Source organism: Triticum urartu, chromosome 1A, assembly GCF_056163025.1.
Source record: "Triticum urartu cultivar PI428250 chromosome 1A, HENAU_Tu73, whole genome shotgun sequence".
NCBI lineage: Eukaryota > Viridiplantae > Streptophyta > Magnoliopsida > Poales > Poaceae > Triticum > Triticum urartu.
In genome coordinates, this window is record NC_141873.1 from 408,263,186 (window position 1) to 408,282,553 (window position 19,368).

The 19,368-nt window shown below is 47.7% G+C and overlaps 1 protein-coding gene and 2 pseudogenes across 1 annotated transcript; all 3 read left to right on the forward strand.

Moving 5' to 3' along the window:
- Positions 1-1,021: 1,021 nt before the first annotated feature.
- Positions 1,022-2,407, forward strand: LOC125534665 (uncharacterized). Its single transcript, XM_048697829.2, has one exon. It carries the CDS (start codon positions 1,155-1,157, stop codon positions 1,836-1,838), a length of 684 nt encoding a protein of 227 aa, XP_048553786.1. The 5' UTR covers positions 1,022-1,154; the 3' UTR covers positions 1,839-2,407.
- A 5,118-nt stretch (positions 2,408-7,525) lies between these two features.
- On the forward strand, positions 7,526-9,100 carry LOC125532883 (uncharacterized; annotated as a pseudogene).
- A 1,982-nt stretch (positions 9,101-11,082) lies between these two features.
- LOC125534674 (small ribosomal subunit protein eS4-like) lies at positions 11,083-12,848 on the forward strand (annotated as a pseudogene).
- Positions 12,849-19,368: the final 6,520 nt, after the last annotated feature.

A 19,368-nucleotide genomic window follows, 5' to 3' on the forward strand; every position in this document is an offset into this window, starting at 1 on the left:
GACCTTTGGATCGATCCCCGCTTTGCCCCACCACCGACCGGCGCTGCCTTTGCAGTGTGTGACCAGGGCCATCCAACCAGGGGTACTTTCGTAAGGTGGCGGCGATCACTACACTCACTAAGAAAACAAGATTAGAAGAGGACCTCCAATCCCAGTCAGTCAGTCGCGGCAGTGCTTGGTTCTTAAACAGACAGCGCTTAGATGACGTGCGATGCCCTTGGCCATAATTAATATAGAGTACAGTAGATTACATTAGTAGAGAACTCGAGGAGGAAAAAGTACCTAGTGGCATGGCCATTATTTTGAAATTTTGAATAATAGTATAGGACGGCGCTGCAGCTAGTGCTGGCAGGGGGCACGTCCTCGTCCTCCTGGTCGGGGCCTCAAGACCTCAACGCATACAGTGCTACACTTTGACCGCGGTTACTCGGTATCCATAAGCCTGTCAGACACCACAGTGGATCGACTTTTTCATTGCCTAGAGTGGGAAGCTTGCGCTCTGCTCTATTACTGTTTTGTTTATTCTGATGGTGCGTTTTCTCTTCGTCCATGATTTGTCTGGACGTTGCTGATGCTTTACGTATGCGTCGTGCCAGTGCAATGAATCATAAAAGGTCCAAGTGCATCATTGCCACAAGGCTTCAATTTTAAGATCGCAATCTAACATAAATGCCACGCGTAGTATTGAAGACAGAAGCACGTTTCGTTACTCAGTTCGATAATTCTGAGTAATCTGAAATTCTGTAAACCTAGCTGTGGTGTTGCCTAAAATGCAGCATAAAATGTGCACATTTTTTCTCGAGTTAAAATGTGCACATTGTAGCACGTACTACAGTACAGTATATCTCTGTGTCATCCCGAATTGTCTGACGAGCTCACGGACGAAGCAAACAGAATAACATAATTTTGAATGATTATTATGCCCCGCATCTCGCAAAAAAAAGATTATGCCCCGGAAAAAGAAAAAAGAAAAACTTTGAATGATTACGACCATGTGTTCAGAATCTGAACGCTTGCGCTCCAAAATTCCGTTTACATATCGACGCAAAAGGTAAATACGACATTTATAGACATATAATCAAATAACTTGTATAAATATGGAGTATTAACAATTTTTAGCACGAATCACGGCAACCCCTATAAATTCACTCGCCATGCCTCAGACGTTACTCCGCAGCATCAAGCAGCTAGCCATACCTCGTCTCTCTCATCTCACTCCTCTGTTTCTTTCCCGTCGACCACAGAGTGACATTGAGGTTGCAATCCAGCTAGAAGGCCATCCTACAGTCTGCAGCATTGCAATGGACGCCACAAAGACAGCAGCCAAGGCTGTGGCGGCAGGAAACGGCGACGCAGACGCCGCTCCGTCGACCCGGCGGACGGCGGCGCCGAAGCAAGTACCTCGGCAGGAGGAGCCGCTGCCAGGAGACACCGCGGCTGCGGCCGACCCGGCGCCGGCGACGGCAACGACGAGCGCTACTGTCGCGGAGAGCGGCGTGGAGGACGAGCAGGTGGAGAGGTTCTACGCGCTGCTGGCCAACATCCGGGCCATGAGGGGCATGAACGAGAGCGGGGGCGACGACGCCAGCGCGAGCACGGAGGGTGCCAGCGAGGTCTGCGGCGGCGGGAGGAAGCGCGCGCGCTGGGCAGAGCCGCCGTGGAGGCCGGCGTTCAGGATGGAGGACTTCGAGGACGCCAGCGCGTCCAAGAAGGACATGAATTACGACGGTGCCGCCAGCCATCGGCGGCCGGGCAAGGAGACCAAGGACGAAGCGGAGGACGACGTGGCACGGAATGGCCGTGGAGTCGTCACGCCGTCGTCAGAGAGGAAAGTTTGACTCTCTGTCGCCGTGTCGCTGATACTGGCTGCGCGAAACACGTGTGGTCACGTGTTCTCCGTGGGGCGCGTCGGTGGGTCGTGGAGGAAAGCTCCATGCTTGCCAAAATGCCATGTCCATCGACACATTTTTTCTTTTTTTTAGCATCAGTACAAACACAAGCGTTCATATACACGCGCATACACTCATTCCTATGAACGCACACACGCACACCCTATTCTTATGAGCACATTCGAAAGACTGAGCCGACATATCATCTTGAAATTTACGAAGTCACCGTAGGTGCCTCGTCGTCGACGGAAACGTCTCCTCCCACTGAAAGCGCATCGCCGGAAATTCTGAAATAAATTCAGGAATAATGCGAGCACCAAGATTCGAACCCTGGTGGGTTGGGGATACCACCGTTCACCTAACCAACTCAACCACAGATTGATTCGCATCGACACATTTTACCTGCTGTTGAAAATAATTTTATAAATGTTTAAGCCCACGGGTACATGGACGCATGTGCGATTCTTTCCGGAATAAAACTTGCCCTGGTTCACCAGCAAAGCTAAAATCTTTATACTGCACGCAGAAAAGATGTACCCACGGCCCACGATAAGGAATTCGAGGTTATACATGCGTCCACTGGATCAGAGTGTAAGTCGTTTGCGTGTACCTGACGAATCGTATGAATATCATGGGTGGGCTTCGGCAACTTAGATGCTATGGTGATACTAGCTTTTGGGAGGTTGGATCTCCGATCCTATGGCATCCGAGCAATTTTTGTAGTTATTCATAATTTTCAAACTCCCTGAAGGCTTTGCCGTAAAAAAATCAGACATTTTTAGAGCCGCTGGATCTAAAATCCAGGAGGTCTTATGATCGTATCATCTATAGTGCGGGAGCACTGGCATTCTTCCTGCATACCAAAGTAACAGATCATCGTAAGTGGCACCGCTCGGTAGAGCATCTTCAAACGCAATTACCAAACGGACGCCTCAAACGTCTGCGGACATCTAGCCAAGCGAAGGCCATCCAACAATGTTTTTGAAACTTTCCTACTTTTAAATGATAAAACACAAATTGTGGATGAAATTTAAGCTAAGTATGATATACTATTACATTACATGCAAACTAACAAAATTAACGAGTTTGATATATACTACATGCAAACATTCCCAAATTAAACTAAACTAAACTAATTTGAAACTAAGTAGCGGGCAGTGACCTATTAGGCATGGCATCCGAGGCCACATGGACTGTCATCGCTGTCGTCGTTTGTCGTTGTTGCTGTCGATGCCCGGGATGCCACGGGGACGTGCTCGTGCGTCAGGTTCCGGCCTCCGTGTTGCTTCCCGCGTCCACCACCGCCTTACGTAGTCCCTGCTCCTTCGGAGCTCGCGCTCTGACTAGACGCCGCCGAGAAGGAGGACGCCTTCGCTGATCCGCGGTTGCAGGCATCGGTCTCCTTGGTGGTCTTGGACCGATCCAAGGCCCACACCACCACGAGCTCCTCGTCGGAGAGAACTTAGGGGCGGGGCCACCTAGGTCTTGGCGAAGGAGGTCGAGCGCACTATAGGGGGCGCTCCGTCTGAGTGAGGGCCTTGGAGCCCCCGACAATGAGAAGGATGTGTCATGCGACCTGCCTCAACTAATGTAGTACTCGAGGCGGGTGCGCGACTTCGGTGAGGATAGTGGGTCCTCCTTCCAGACGGTTGTTAAGCGTTGCTTGGTGCCTGGCTAGCGACGCTGCAGGGACGATAACTCCTCTTAATGCAACGTCTGGTCTGGATGTCGTGGTTCAACGGTGGGGGCGCTGGCAGCTAGCTCGGAGCGTTGAGGACAGCTGCGGCTAGTCCGGCAAGAGCTGTTGCTCCTACTCCATGGTGTGAGGCATCGACGGCTATGGCCCGGCGGCACCTCCTCGTCTAACCTCGCCATGTTCTCCCAGCCCACGCTGTCATCATCCACTAGCATGTTTCATCAATTTCATTGCCTTATCCATATACAAGAGGAAGATTAGGATGCTCCCAACTTGAGTTGAACCGTAATCGAATGGCTAATAGGTGATGTCAGTAATTTTGTGAGGGTTAATATGGTCTTTGTTCTTTGTATAAATAAGAAAGAAAACAATTATATGAAGTTACAGGACTGTGCTAAGCTAGGAAACATATAATTGATGCCTTGAGGGTGCCACCTTTTCATTTTGGAGTGTCTAATAAACATCTAGCTGATTTTCAGTCATGCAATGCATGCTAGTTGGAGTAGATCAAACATTCAAAATATTTTGAATGATGCCAAATCAAAAAATCAGCTAGCTCAAAGATAAAAAGGCCCATTCCATGTTTTGTTGTTCCTACATGACACGTCCTACCATTGCGTTATATTTCTATGTTGATCATTTTCACCATATTTTTGTTCAACATGTTAATTGCCATTAATCTGCTATCCTTTAAACCTTATTGAGATCTTAGTGCTCACCTAATACCACAGGAAAAAAAAGAACAATTTTTTTAAATAGAACATAAATTCAATTTCCTGTCTGAAAAGAAAACCAATTTCAGTAACCAAAATACTGATGAGAGGAAAATAATCCAGAGAGTTATTAAGACATGAAATAAGCCTTCATCTCACTTTTATAAGTAAGCAACACAATTTAGGGATACAAAATAGTGAGAAAACCGGCTTACAAAGAAGATCAAAGAGAAAACCAACAAACAAAATCGTACAACAAGAAACATGCAAGTGCAGTAAAAACGTCACGACTATGATGCCAAGCCTAAGCACAAAGGAGCATGAGGATGGCGTCACGCCACGTCCTAAGGGACCTGAGCTCCACGGCGACGTCCCATGAGGATAATGACACAAAGTGCCGCTGCCACCAAGTCTGAATGGACGAACATCGGTTTTCACCTGGAGCCCTGGCACGGGGAGGAGAATCGCGACGACATCCTTAATAGGACAACAACACACGCGGCTGTCACCACCGTCACTGCCAAAGTGAAGACCTTTGGCTTTGTGACTTTCCCGTGCCACTACAAAGCACCTAGGTCACCGACCCAACTAGGCGGACCGCCACCCCGACATCCAGGACTCCAACTTGCTCACCACCACCAACTGCTGACCCACGATCATCACAAGAGATGCCTAAACCTAATGGAGGGACAACCTAACCTTAGACCATAGGCACGACCGGTCTGACTAGGCCTTGGACCGTTGCCGATCCCATCTAACCATGTTGGATCAGGAGAACAAACCTCTAGCCTCTTCGAAATAATACATGCCTATTTAAACCAAGATAAAATCATAAGTTTCGGAAACTAAAACTCAATAGTTGGTGTGCCCTGGTGCAGAACCCGACAACTTTGTGGATCGCTAAGCAATCATATGGTCTGTGAGGGCTGGGCATGTGCATGCCCCTGCGAATTTCCAATCCAAAGGTGCATCTTTGTAGACTTTTTCTCATGCCATCAACCTTGGTGAATTCTTCAAAAAAATTGAGGGAACAGTTGAGTGGGCCATAATTCACTCCCTGCTTAAGAAATATATGCACTGAGTTAAATAGCGTTCGAGGACAATATTACATACTATTGAAATTTAAGCACGACTATATTAGATCAAGCAATTGTGGTGAGCTTTAGCACTACTTTTTACTAGTACTAGTAATAATGTACGTGCAATGCACGTTTATATTAGGTAAGATATTAGTTGCACGTTATATTAGGTAAGATATCTCTGTTGCACGTTGGTATTTGGTAAGATATCAATTATTTTTTCGCGGAAATGCTAGGATATTAATTACATGGCAGATTTCAAAGGATAGCGTTGAGTCAAAACGTGTTTATAACCAATGGCAGTGGTGGGTAATTAGAGCGTTAAATGTGTTTGGTGCTCAACATTGAAGCGATTTGAACCGCTAGATAACATGATTTGACGGCTTAGATGGTTTGGATCTGCCCATTTGGGCCTTTTTATATTGATATAGATAAAATACCCATATGTTGCAATTGAGTCAACTTTATTCTAGTGGTTCACTGTAAGAGAATTTTGATTACTATTTTTTGCGGGGATTTTTATTAGGTTGAGATTGAGATATGTTGAGGGAGGGAATCCATAGGCAATGGTAAGAAATATATGATGTGATTGAGACTGTGCGTGTACAACTATGCGAGTTGACATTGTTGTTTGTTTGCAAGGGATTTCTTGCTATTGATGATTTATTTAATTTTTATTGATATCTTTGCAAGGGATTTCTTTCCCTGCAAACAAGGTGGTGCGGGGTCGGTTTGAAAGAAAGAGTTAATTGGTTTATAGCGCGGTTTGAAAAAAATCTATGGAAGGAGGCATGTATCAATGGGAGTTGTGGGGACGATGAAAGAGAAACCAACAAACTCCCTTTAATAGTAGATACTATCATCTTCAGTGCATTTTCCATTATAAATAAATGTTTTATTATATCCAGATCAAGCAAATATTTATCACAACTTTTTAAAACCATTCAAACTATGTATACAACTCATTCATTATACATTGAGGGAAAAAGGTTAAAAACTCCATTCATTGATCACAATTTTTTCTTGGTAGCTTACCAAGTCGACAGCCAATTTCTCAAATCTCAAAAATAAAAAGAGCGGACAACCTGATTGAAAGATCTACCCAAATGATAAGTGACATACGTGTAGCATGAAGTAACACCACCCTGACATTTTCTTGTCATTCAAAAAAAACAAAAAAGAAAACTTGTCATCCAAACAAAAAGTTGTCATGTTTCACAACTAAACTTGCCATCTTCGGGTAACTAAATTTGCCATAAAAAACATCAGGGCAGAATTGTTTCGCGCCACACGTGAGTCACTTATCAGGGTATCATACAGTGAAATCTTCTATAGCGGGTTGATTAGGACTCGTCGTACTTGCACTAACTGTTCAGTTTCAGGATTCTTAGAAAAAAAACTGTTCAGTTTCATTGGGCCGCGACCCAACTAACGGCCCAAAAGCTCCGGATCCCTAATTTGTAGTCGCCCCACTAGCAACGCATCCCGACGGCAGCCACGTTCAAGCGAGGCCATAAAACCCCCTGGCCAGTTCGGCTGCCGCCATCGCATTTTCTAGGGCTTATCTCCGCCTCGATCGCTCCTCCGCCACCTCGGCGCTCCGTCGTCTTCTAACGTGAGCGTGCGAGAAGACACAGGAACCGAGCAAAATGGTCAGACCCTAACACGGACTAGAAGAACGTCCATGCCAACGGATAACATTTCCGTAACTTTAAGAGTTTAATATTAATCATGTTAATATTACATTTAATATTCTCATACATATCAAGTGACATTGGCGATCTTTTTACCATCAAATCTTCACACACACACTCTTTCCGTCCCTCTTCTCCACTGTCTCTCCCCCTCTCCCTCTCTCTCTCTCTCTAACACATGCACATATCCATTTTATTGGGTATGAGACCATAATCCATCTATCTCACATACACACGCTAGTGCATAACAATATGGAGGTGTATTATATTTGCCACCACAACTAAGGGAATTAATTTCATGTAAATTGGCCAGTCACAGCTTCGTGACAAACAATGCATCTAAATTCTCAGCGTTATTTTTATGTAATATGCTCTCTCTCTCTCTCTGATATTATAGGACCAAAAACTTTTACCAATTACCATACTGTAGAACACCACACTCCTTACTGCATCGATGGGTGGTGGGTGGTGTCTCTCCTCTACCGCCGTGGACCTGTGCTGGCTTGAGTCCATGTCCGCCGTTGGCCGCTGCTCGCATTCGTCCCACCCATCGCCCAAGCCGGCATTAGGAGCAAACTCAATAGCCTTGCCCACTGTCATGGCTCCATTCCACGAGATCAAATCAAGCATCATAGAGTTCGGGGAGGAGTAGCATTTCCACCGTCAGCTCCTCGCTGATGTATCAGCGTAGAGTGCGGGGAGGACACGGAACGTAAATACCTGGGGTTTAGCGCTGGTGGCGGGAACGACCGACACGGTCTCCTTGCGCCGCTCCTCGCTGCCCGCCCTGCTTTGGGGATCCTAGCGCCCTGCCCTAGGGTTCCGCGCTGGCGGCGGCGGTGGCGGCGTTTCCCTCAAGAAAAAAAGCACGTCTCATGTCCGGCTTGTGCAGGAATCCATCACCAAGTAGGATCAGTAGTTCTGTCCCGAATCGGTTATGTTGCAAGTCCTAGCTATAGCTATATATACGTATTACCCTGCACCCCTATAAACAGTACACCCAGAGACCAATAGAAAGATCAGCGGGCACGAGGCATGCCTGTGTGTATCAATTGCTTGCGCGTATCCGTGTTGCTTCTAGTAGATCGATACTACATCAACCGTGGTTAGCCAGCTACGTCCAATCTATTCGAGTGTTTTCGTCTGCGTACGTGTTTTTCTGGTATATACTTGAGAATTCAGTCAGTCGGGGGCGGGATGTCTAAGCAAAGAAGGCAGGGGCGAGGAGGATGAGCCCAACTACTACCACGACCGCAGCGGCAACAAGGAGAAGAGCCTCTATCTGGTTCTAGACGACTGGCACAAGGGCTTCACCATCCGCAAGATCGATGCCGACAGTCCCGACCTCAGCGCCCCCCCTGTCCTTCGGCTAGTGTCACCTGAGCGTGGCCGTGCCATGTAGTTCGCAGCCCTGGGCAGCAACATCATCGCCACGAGCAACATACACGCCGGAACCCTCTTCTACGACACTGACACCGCCGGACTGCCCGTCGGCCCTCCCGTTCGAGACGCACTGCTTTGTGGCTCCAATACCTTCCTGACCTCCGGCGCCGGCGACGCGCTGTACGCGTTCGCCTTCCACTTCATGGAGCGGCCTGTGTCCTTTGAGGCGATGGCGAAGCCACCGACGACGGAAGACGACGACCTGCTGCCCACGTACTGGTCCTGGAAAAGCATGCCGACGCCCTTCACCAAGGACGAGATGATCTTCTCCTATGCGCTGCACCCGGACGGGCGCACCATATTCGTGTCCTCGTGGAGCAGGGCGGTCTGCGGCACGTACTCCGTCGACACCAGGAGCTGCAAGTGGAGGCGCCATAGGGAGTGGATGCTGCCTTTCAGAGGCCGAGGCTACTTCGCCGCCGAGCTAGACGCATGGGTCGGGCTGCACGAGGACGGCTACGTCTGCCCCTGCCAGGTTGCCTCCCGCAGCGGCGGCACCACGCAGCAGCCGGAGTGGAAGATGGTCGACGAGCGCAGGATGTGGATCCCGTGGCATCAGCTGGAGTTTCGCCTGTGTCGGATGTGATGGCGCGGGTGGAGTACCGAGGAGTCGCCGGCGTCGGCCAGGGCCTGGGGCACAGAGGAGTCCTCCTAGTCAAGGAAATTGGAGAGAAGAAGATGATGGTGGCGCGAGGACACATGAGGGTAGACGTCGAGAGGATCGGCCGTCCAGGCTCGTGAGGAGGGCAGCGGTGGGAGGATCGAGTTAATGGTACCGTATACAAAAAATCCAATCAAAACAAGTAAAATATACCAGCAATGCTTGATTGATTCTGATTTAATTTTTATAGGCATTTTCGGATTTGTAGGGCATGTGCCCTGATACTCGCACGCTGTACCTTTTTTTGACGTGTATGATTCATGATAAAAAATGAAAATCACATCAATGTAAGGAAATATCCCATCAATGCTTGATTGATTGTGATTAATTCTTTTATATGGTAACTAATCCGATGGCTTTATGTGGGCGGTGAAGCGAAAAGGTATGTGGGAGGGGAGACGAAAAATAACCGGTCAGAAAAAAATGAATTAATTGTTGCCTTGTATGTTTGGTTTTCATATTTGAAGATTGATTACCATCCGTTAGTTGGGTTACCAAAGAAGAAATCAATCACCATATGTGAATTCATTGTATTACCAAATAAACGTTGGGTTTGTCCGGCCAGTGGGAGGGGGGCGAATAAAAAACCGATGAAAAAAAACCGAAAAAATTGGGAGGTGGGAGCAGGTATCAAATAAAACCATGGTAGATGGGACGAAAATAAACCATACGAGGCTACCAACTGCTTCATTAGGAGTAGAGATTGGTTGGTTCGATTTTTTTTGCGTGGAGGGAACTACCTGGAAGGTGGGAGGGAGTACGAAAATAAACCGTCTCGACTGACGAGAGGTGGGAGCAAGTACCAAAGAAGTACCAAAAAAGACCGGGTGAGGTGGAACGAAAATAAAATCCGGAACGCGACCTACCAACTGAGACATTAGGAGTAGAGATTCATCTCTGTGCTCTCCAATTGGTAGTGAACATTTGTCTTTGGTGCTTTGCTCTGCATGGCCTGTTCTTGTTCGATTAGCCTAGTTGACCTGCAATATGTACTCAGTTTGCATTGCCCGTGTCTTGGTCCGATCGGTTGCTTATTTCTTGTCTGAGGCTTTAGAGCACAAGTTCGTTTTTAAGGTGGCATTCTTCTTGAGACAAATCTCTAATCTTCCTGTCATTTTGATCTGCATGTAGAGTGAAGTGCGGTCATTCCTGTCAACAAGATACGTCGATCGACGACCGCTTGGTGTAGTGCATTTTATACGCATGATTCTTGTGATGAGATGTTCTTTATGTGTTCTCGCGCCCTCATAGCCATTTTTAATTCAAAACGTTGATTGTGTGATATACAAGACTAGTCACTGAATCTTCCTCCAAAAAAAAGACTATTCAGTGGATCATGACCGCATAGTGGCGACTGCACTGCCTGTTATGTAGTTCTAAATACCCTGTCTGTCGATTTCAAATTATGACGGATGCAAGTTGGATGAGTATGAGAATTTTTTTTTCCTGGTTGTCCATGCCAATGGGCACTGTTTTTTTCTTCTTCTGAAATTTTGATTGCTCTAGTAAAATCCTAAAGGAATTTATCCAATTAGGATGTTGGGATGGTTTAACAGCCAGTTTCGTTCAGTTTCTGTATTATTTATGTGACGCTTCCAAGCTATCGGGAATAATACACCACTGCTCTAGGGGTAAAGCTTACATCATTTGTGATGTTACCGCCCATTCTGTTGTTCAATCTCTGGTATGGTCTGTAGAAGTAGGACAAAGGTATTAAGTTTTTTTTTCAGTAAAGCAAAACCGTTATTAGCTAGATTGTTCTACTTGTGCTGATGGTTTTCTATGCCATTGAGTCACATAATTAAATGATTAGTCCTCACATAGATAGAAGCACAAGGAAGTAAGGATCAATTTGTAAAGAAATCACTGGGTATACATTTCTCTTTTCTTTCTGTTGACAGGCAAGGGGTCTGAAGAAGCATGTGAAGAGGCTCAATGCCCCTAAGCATTGGATGGTTGAAAAGCTTGGTGGAGCATTTGTAAGTATATTTGATAACTCTATATGATGTTCAAATTTTAAAGAATAACGGGATGCACACATGTTATATTTGCTCAGTACTTATGATAATTTCTATTGAGCAGGCACCCAAGCCGTCTTCGGGCCCCCACAAAGCTAGGGAGTGCTTGCCATTGATCCTTATGCTCAGGAACAGGCTGAAGTATGCTCTGACCTATCGTGAAGTTGTTTCGATCATGATGCAGCGACATATTATGGTTGACGGGGAGGTTAGGACGGACAAGACATATCCTGCTGGATTCATGGGTAATTTTTCTTTCTTGTGATTGATCTAGATTTTCCTTTCTTGCTTATGAGGTGTTTCAGACTCTGTTATTAATTTACTCTGTTCTGCAGATGTTGTGTCAATTCCGAAGACAGGGGAGAACTTCCGCCTTCTTTATGACACCAAGGGTCGCTTCGTCTCCACAGCATCAAGGATGAGGAGGCTAAGGTAAGCATCTGTACAATTTTCCAGAATACAGCTGTTCTTGCTTTGTATGCTTCTCCGTGATATGGTATTTTTACATCGATCGGTGCGCTTGTGTGATATGCTAAATTTGCCACCGTAATTTTTCATGTTTCGTGTGTTTCTTTGATGCAACTACGGAACTTGAAGCCAGATTGTTAGAAGTCCAAGTCATTAAAAAAAATCATACAAAACTTATATATCGATTAAGTTGCTTCCCTAAAGCCGACTGTCATTTTGATTTTTCTAGTTATTTGTTTGCACTATTTTCGGTCCAAAATTCCCAATGCGGTTACATCTGTATACTTTGGAGTATTTAACAAAAAACTACCACAATTCGTGGAACCGTGTCTATAAACTACCACTTTACAAATTTGTGCGAAAAACTACTATTTTTTCACTAATCTTTGACTAAAAACTACCATGTATGAAAAGTGCCCGATTCGACTCGTTTAAACTCGATTATGAAAAAATAAAAATGCAATCAGGTCCCTGCAAAGACGGAAAAAAGCAATCAGGTCCCTGTTGCCGTCAAGCTCATTCCCGCCTCCGCCTTGGCTAGTAGGTCGCCGGAAGATGCCAAACGAATTGTGGTAGTTTTTTGTTAAATACTCGTATACTTTGCTCAGGTTGTTTTCTGTTTTGCTTTTCAAAAACTATACTCATTAAATGGTAAAAAGAACATATTCCTAGTGATGATTATCTTGTGGCTTGAGAATTGTATCACTTTTTTCCGGAACCCTTTTCTGTTATTGAGTTTGTAATCTGTTCTGCAGTTCAAGCTCTGCAAGGTTAGGACTGTGCAATGTGGGCAGAAGGGTGTCCCTTCCCTCAACACCTACGACGGCCGCACCATCCGCTACCCTGACCCTGCCATCAAACCCAACGACACCATCAAGATTGAACTGGATACCAACAAGATTGTGGATTTCATCAAGTTTGAGGTCGGGAATTTCGTGATGGTGACCGGAGGCAGGAACACCGGGCACATCGGGGTGATCAAGAGCAGGGAGAAGCACGAGGGCAGCTTCGAGACCATCCACGTCGAGGATGCCCTCGGCCATCAGTTTGCCACCCGCCTGGCCAACGTCTTCACCATTGGCAAGGACAGGAAGGCGTGGGTCTCTCTTCCCAAGGGCAAGGGCATCAAGCTCACCATCATCAAAGAGGCGAGGAAGCGCATCGCCGCGGCTGCTGCTGAGGCTTGATTTCAAAACCCTCCGAGAATAAATAAATGGATTTGTTGTGAGTCATTTAGATGTGCCTGTTGGAGATGAGCCATTTTTAGTGCTGCGTTTGACTTTTTTGGGAGCATTTTCCGCGTTTGACTTTCATTGAACTGTTCTAGTTGTTGCCTTACTTTGAGCACTGAAAGTGATTGATCAAAAAAATGCGGATCTTTTAGCAATGAGAAGTTTTGTTTGTGCGAAGTTTAATTAGTTCTCGCACAGAAAATCTAAGCTGCCCTGCAATGTTTGTTGATCTATATTATTAGAACATTTGCTATACCATTCCATTTGCATGTGGACTTTGAGGCGGTACACTTTTTTTTGGCAAATACACGTGTTTTCGAATCGTGCAGGAGAACTGTTGAGGATATAACCTCTGAGGGTAAACCGCCCAGGAGGGGCCGGTTCACCTTCAGCTATACTGAAGCCCAAGGAAACCCAGAAGATGGCGCTTTACGGATGAAGCTTAAAGGCCCAGATCCCGCAGGCGATTTAGGGCCCATAATAGTAAACCGCCATGATTGTATAAACTTTCATTGTAAGATAGGAAAGAAAAGACCGAGGCGGACACTTGTATGAGCCAGCCTCGAGACTTTGTAGACCGGCCGGGGTCCTCCTGAGTATATAAAGGGGTGACCCGGCGGCGGTTTAGGGACAGAGAACAATAACTCGAAGCCAGACAAAGCGGATTCGCTCCCTGGCCTTCGAAACCCCAGCAATACCAATCACAACTAGACGTAGGCTTTTACCTTCACCGAAGGGGCCGAACTAGTATAAAACTCTCGTGTTCCCTTGTCCGGTTTAACCCCTTCAAGCTAACCCGTAGCGATGGCTCCACGACTAAGTCCTTTCATGAGGACATCTGCCGTGACAATTCCACGACAGTTGGCGCCCACCGTGGGGCTATCGCACGATGGTTTGGAGTTCTTGAAGGGCAGCTTCGATGGACTCAAGGGATACGCCGTGGGCCGGATGACGAAAAGTCGCCGTGGAAAGCTCTACATCGACAACGCAGGATGGGGTCCCGAGGCCGATTCAATCGAATACGGGTACCGGGTCCCCTTTGGTGGGATTCACGTCTTCATCGGCAAGATCGGCGAACCGGCCCCCGAGCCGGGCACCTACACCGACATCATCGAAACGGCTCGGCGTGCAAGTTCTTCACCGGTTCAGCCCGAGGCAAGGCATGTTTTTCATAGGTGTCGTCCATGGTTCAGGGTACGAGGAGGAACCGGCCTCCGACGAAGAAACCATAATCCACAGCGGTGACGAGTCTTCTGGAGAAACCGAATCGCTTTACCAGTTGCAGGACGGCCGGATTGAGGGAGGATCCGAGGGCAACAGTATTCCGGAGTCCCCCGGCCCGCCAAACCGGTCCGCTGTCTTCATGGCCGGCACACGACCAGCGTCTCATTCATCTACCGCCGCAGCAGTGCTCTCCGGTTCAACGACGACCACGCCAGCAGGGGCAGGAAGCTCGGCGCCGCCTCCGGCCCAAGTCTTGACTGATTTGTTTGACGCTCTAGCGGCACTGATGTCCGCGGAGGTAGACGCAGCAGCCAGGGATCAGCACGATGCGGAAATTCTAAAAGTGAAAGATCAGATAGCCCAGGCTAAAGCGGACCTGGCAGCAGAGAATGCCAGGATGGCCATAGAGTGGCTGAGTTGGAAGCACAGGCTTATCGGATTAGACTGGATCAGAATGTCTCAGAAGAGGTCATGAGACGAAGGTACCGATCACGTCTCCCATCGGTTTACGAGCCGCGGAATCTTTTCAACACGCCAGGTGCAGGAGCTGGTAACCAACCCGCGCCAAACCGGGCGGGGGCACCGGAAGCAGGAGCGCCGGTTCAACCACGCGCAACAGACCTGCCTCGCCAGAACAACATTGTACCATCAACGCCGCCCGGGCATTATTCCAACCTGTTGGATAATATCGTGGCTGCCGCTTCACGCCTTGCGGCCCTCCCAACCGACGGTGAATCACCAGTTGCAGTGGAAGCGCGTCGGGCCAGGGATCTCCTTCAGACAGCATTAAATCAACAGCAAGCGTATTCACACAGTCGTGAGAGGATTCATTACACTCCCCGTCAAAGCCAGAGTTATAGCAGACACGTGGAGGACGAACCGGCCGTGTCCAGTAGCGCACGCCACCGAAATTCGCCACGGGGGAACAACCCGGCCGGGGAGGTACTAATGCGCAAGATGTTGTGGACCATGGCCGCGCACGACGGGAGGCCGAGTTGACAGCTCGACACGAAGCACGACAACATACTCCGGTTCACCCCACTGCCTCCGTGGAGCCAGGGGTGATGTTCAGTTCCCTAGGGGTACCATGTTTAACTCCCGCATTTCGTAATGTGCGACTGCCCAAGGATTTCAAGGGACCTCGTAAGGTACCAAATTACACCGCCGATTTGCAGCCAGAGGCATGGGTGGAGAGCTATGAGATGGCAATGGAAATGTTAGATGTGGATGAGGCGGTATGTGCTAAATATTTCACCATGATGCTGGAAGGGACAGCTCGCACTTGGTTGAAGAGCTTGCCAACCAACTCTATCGATTCATGGGCCGAATTAAAGCGCCGGTTTATCCAGAACTTCAAGGATACGTGCAAGCAGCCGATGTCAATTGTAGATCTGGCCACTTGTGTCCAGGAGGAAGGGGAGTCCATGACCCATTGGGTTAAACTGGTCTCGACGATTTTGCATTCATCAGATCGTATTAATGCAGACACCGCAGTATTAACGTTAGAGGGCAATTGCCGTTTCAAGCCGTTGAAACAGAAGTTGGGAAGGCTCAAATGTCATTGCAACGACATGTCAACACTCATGGCCGCTTTAGTTAAGTATGCTGATTCAGATAATACCAAGGATCCGGATTCAGAGGAGGACAAACCAGAGAAGGGAAAGAAGAACGGCGGTGCAAACGGGCAGCACCACAACCAAGGGGGCCATGGGAATAACAGTAAGCGTAAAGCGGATAATTCAGATTTGGTGGCTAACACAAATATGCAGCGTCGCAAAGGTAAACCGCCCCAGCGTGGTGGAGGGATGAATCTGGAGCATTTGTTAAACCAGCCCTGCCCGAAGCATGGAACCAAGGAGGCCCCTTCAACACATTTTTTGAAGGATTGTCACATAATGAGGGAGTTCAAAAATTCTGATTTATACCGATATGATCAGGATCCACCGGGCGGTTCAGGCCCAGGTTTCCATGGGGGCGGCGGTTCAAGCTCTGGATTTCAGAACAACCAGGGCCATCAGAACAACCATGGTAATAACCAGCAGAATAACCAAGGGAATCAGCAACAGTTAGGTTACCAGAGTCACCCCAAGCAGTTGAACAGCGGACAGTATCATGTGTTCACTACCAGCCTGTGCAAGCGGGATCAGAAACTTCACAAGAGGGCAGTCAATACTGTTGAACCGGTCGTACCACATTATCTACGATGGTCGGAGCAGCCTATTGTGTGGAGCAGAGAGGATCACCCGCCCTGGGTTGACAATCCGGGCCAGCTAGCCTTGGTGGTAGCGCCGCAGGTGGGGGGCTATAAGTTTACCAAGGTTCTGATGGATGGAGGGAGTATTATCAACATCCTGTACTATGAGACTTTCCGTCGCATGGGGTTGACAGATAAGAGTCTTAAACCGTCAAACACTATTTTTCATGGTGTAGTACCAGGTAAATCGGCATACCCTGTGGGAAAGATCGCTTTGGAAGTCGTGTTTGGAGACGAGCTTGATTCTAGGTCTGAGACTTTGACCTTTGAGGTGGTGAAAATCCAGAGTCCATATCACGCGCTATTTGGATGGCCGGCTTACGCGAAGTTCATGGCGAGACCCTGTTATGTTTATCTACAGCTCAAAATGCTGGGTTATAAGGGGACGATCACAGTACATGGGAGTCGAAAGATTGCCTTGGATTGCGAGGAAGGTGAAGCGTCCTATGCTGAATCAGTTTGTGCAACAGAGGAGCTGAAATTCTATAAAGACAATGTTGATCCGGCGGACATGACCCCTCTGAAGAAACCTACGACTGAAGCATGACCCAGCCCTGACGTTCAAACCGGCTAATGAGACTAAACTCGTTGACTTCGTCCCTGGCGATTCATCCAAGCAGTTTAGTATCAGTGCAAATCTGGATCCGAAATAGGAAAGTGCGCTCATCGAGTTCATCCGTGAGAACCGGGACATCTTTGCATGGAAACCTTCTGACATGCCAGGTGTACCGAGGGAACTCGCTGAGCACACTCTAAATATTGATCCTAAGTTTAAATCGGTCAAGCAGTACCTTCGTCGCTTTAACGAAGAAAGACGCAAGGCCATCAGCGAAGAGGTAGCCCGGCTACTGGCAGCTGGGTTTATCGTCGAAGTGTTTCATCCCGAATGGTTGGCTAATCCGGTGCTGGTTCTTAAGAAAAATGGCACTTGGCGTATGTGTGTGGACTACACTTATTTGAATAAAGCTTGCCCGGCAGATCCTTTTGCTCTCCCGCGTATTGATCAGATCATTGATGCAACGGCGGGTTGTGAGCGCCTGAGTTTTCTGGATGCTTATTCAGGTTATCATCAGATTAAGATGGCAGTTAAGGACCAGGAGAAGACAGCTTTCATCACTCCCTTTGGAGCCTTCTGCTATGTTTCTATGCCCTTTGGGCTCAAGAGTGCCCAAGCAACCTACCAATGTTGTGTGCAAAATTGTCTTCACACACAGATCGGGCATAATGTTCATGCATATGTGGATGATATTGTGGTGAAATCCAGGAAGCAGGAAACCCTGATAAATGATCTCAAGGAGACGTTCGACAATCTTCGGGTTTACAAAATGATGCTCAACCCAGACAAATGCGTTTTTGGTGTTCCGGCGGGCAAACTCTTGGGTTTTCTTGTGTCTAACAGAGGCATTGAGGCAAATCTGGAAAAGATCAAAGCAATCACATCCTTGACTAAACCGGCGTGCATCAATGATGTTCAGCGTCTGGCGGGCCGGATTGCAGCTCTCAGCCGATTTATCAGCCGTTTGGGAGAGAAGGCGATTCCCCTGTATCAGATGTTGAAGAAAACGGATAAATTCGTCTGGACTGACGCCGCCAATGCGGTATTCGAAGAATTGAAGCGGCAGCTAGTTGAGCCGCCAGTTCTCGCTGCTCTAGTTGATAATGAACCTCTATTGTTGTATGTGGCTGCCAATGCCCGAGCGGTCAGTGTAGCGATTGTGGTTGAGCGTAAGGAGGCCAAAAAAGAATATCCGGTTCAACGACCAGTTTATTATATCAGTGAGGTACTGATCGAGTCAAAGCAAAGATATCCACATTAGCAGAAGCTAGTATATGGAGTTTTTATGGCAAGTAGGAAACTGAAACAATATTTTCAAGGCCATCCTATCACAGTGGTTAGCTCTGCTCCCTTGGGCGATATAATCCAGAATAGAGAAGCAACTGGCCGGGTTGCGAAGTGGGCGATCGAGCTTGGTCCCCATGGTTTGAAGTATACCCCCCGAACAACCATTAAATCTCAGGCGCTGGTGGACTTCATCAATGATTGGACCGAGTTACAGGCACCAGAGGACAAACCGGATAATACATACTGGACCATTCACTTTGATGGATCCAGGCACCTGGAAGGCTCGGGGGCTGGCGTTGTCCTCACTTCCCCTCGAGGAGATGAGATTTGTTATGTTCTCCGCTTAATTTTTCCTTGTACTAACAATGTAGCGGAGTACGAGGCCTTGCTCCACGGCCTTCGTGTTGCTAAGGAGATGAACTTAAGCCGGGTTCGGTGCTTTGGAGATTCTGATCTGGTGGCTCAGCAAGTTTCTGGTACTTGGGATTCTAAGGACCCACTCATGGCGGCTTATAGGCGCAAGGTGGATATTGTAGCAGGTCACTTTAAGGGTTATCAGGTGGAACACATCGACCAGCGCAAGAATGAGGCAGCAGATGCTCTAACCCGGCTGGGATCTCAGCGTAAGCCGGTACCACCCAATACCTTTCTAGATGTCTTGCATAACCCATCTGTGAAGTTGCCTACAGAGGAGGATTTAGCTATTCCTGATCTGGAGGCCTAGTTGGTAGCCGTTTTACATGCCACTCCAGATTGGACGGTTCCATATTTGGCGTATCTGAACCGGGGCGAATTACCAGAAGACGAACTTTTCGCCAGGCAGATAGTCCGGCGGTCCAAGTCTATGGTTGTTCACAATGGCGAGTTGCACCGTTCTAGCGTTTCAGGCGTATTCCAACGTTGTGTTTCTCCTGAAGAGGGACAAGAGATTCTACGGAAAATCCATGAAGGGGATTGCGGTCACCATGCCGGCTCAAAGTCCTTGGTTGCTAAGGCTTTCCGACACGGGTTCTACTGGTTGACAGCTCATTCTGATGCGGAAGACTTGGTAAAGCGGTGTGACGCTTGTCAGAAATTTTCACGTCGAGCTCATGTTCCTTCTCAGGAGTTACGCATGATCCCCATCACTTGGCCATTTGCTACTTGGGGGCTTG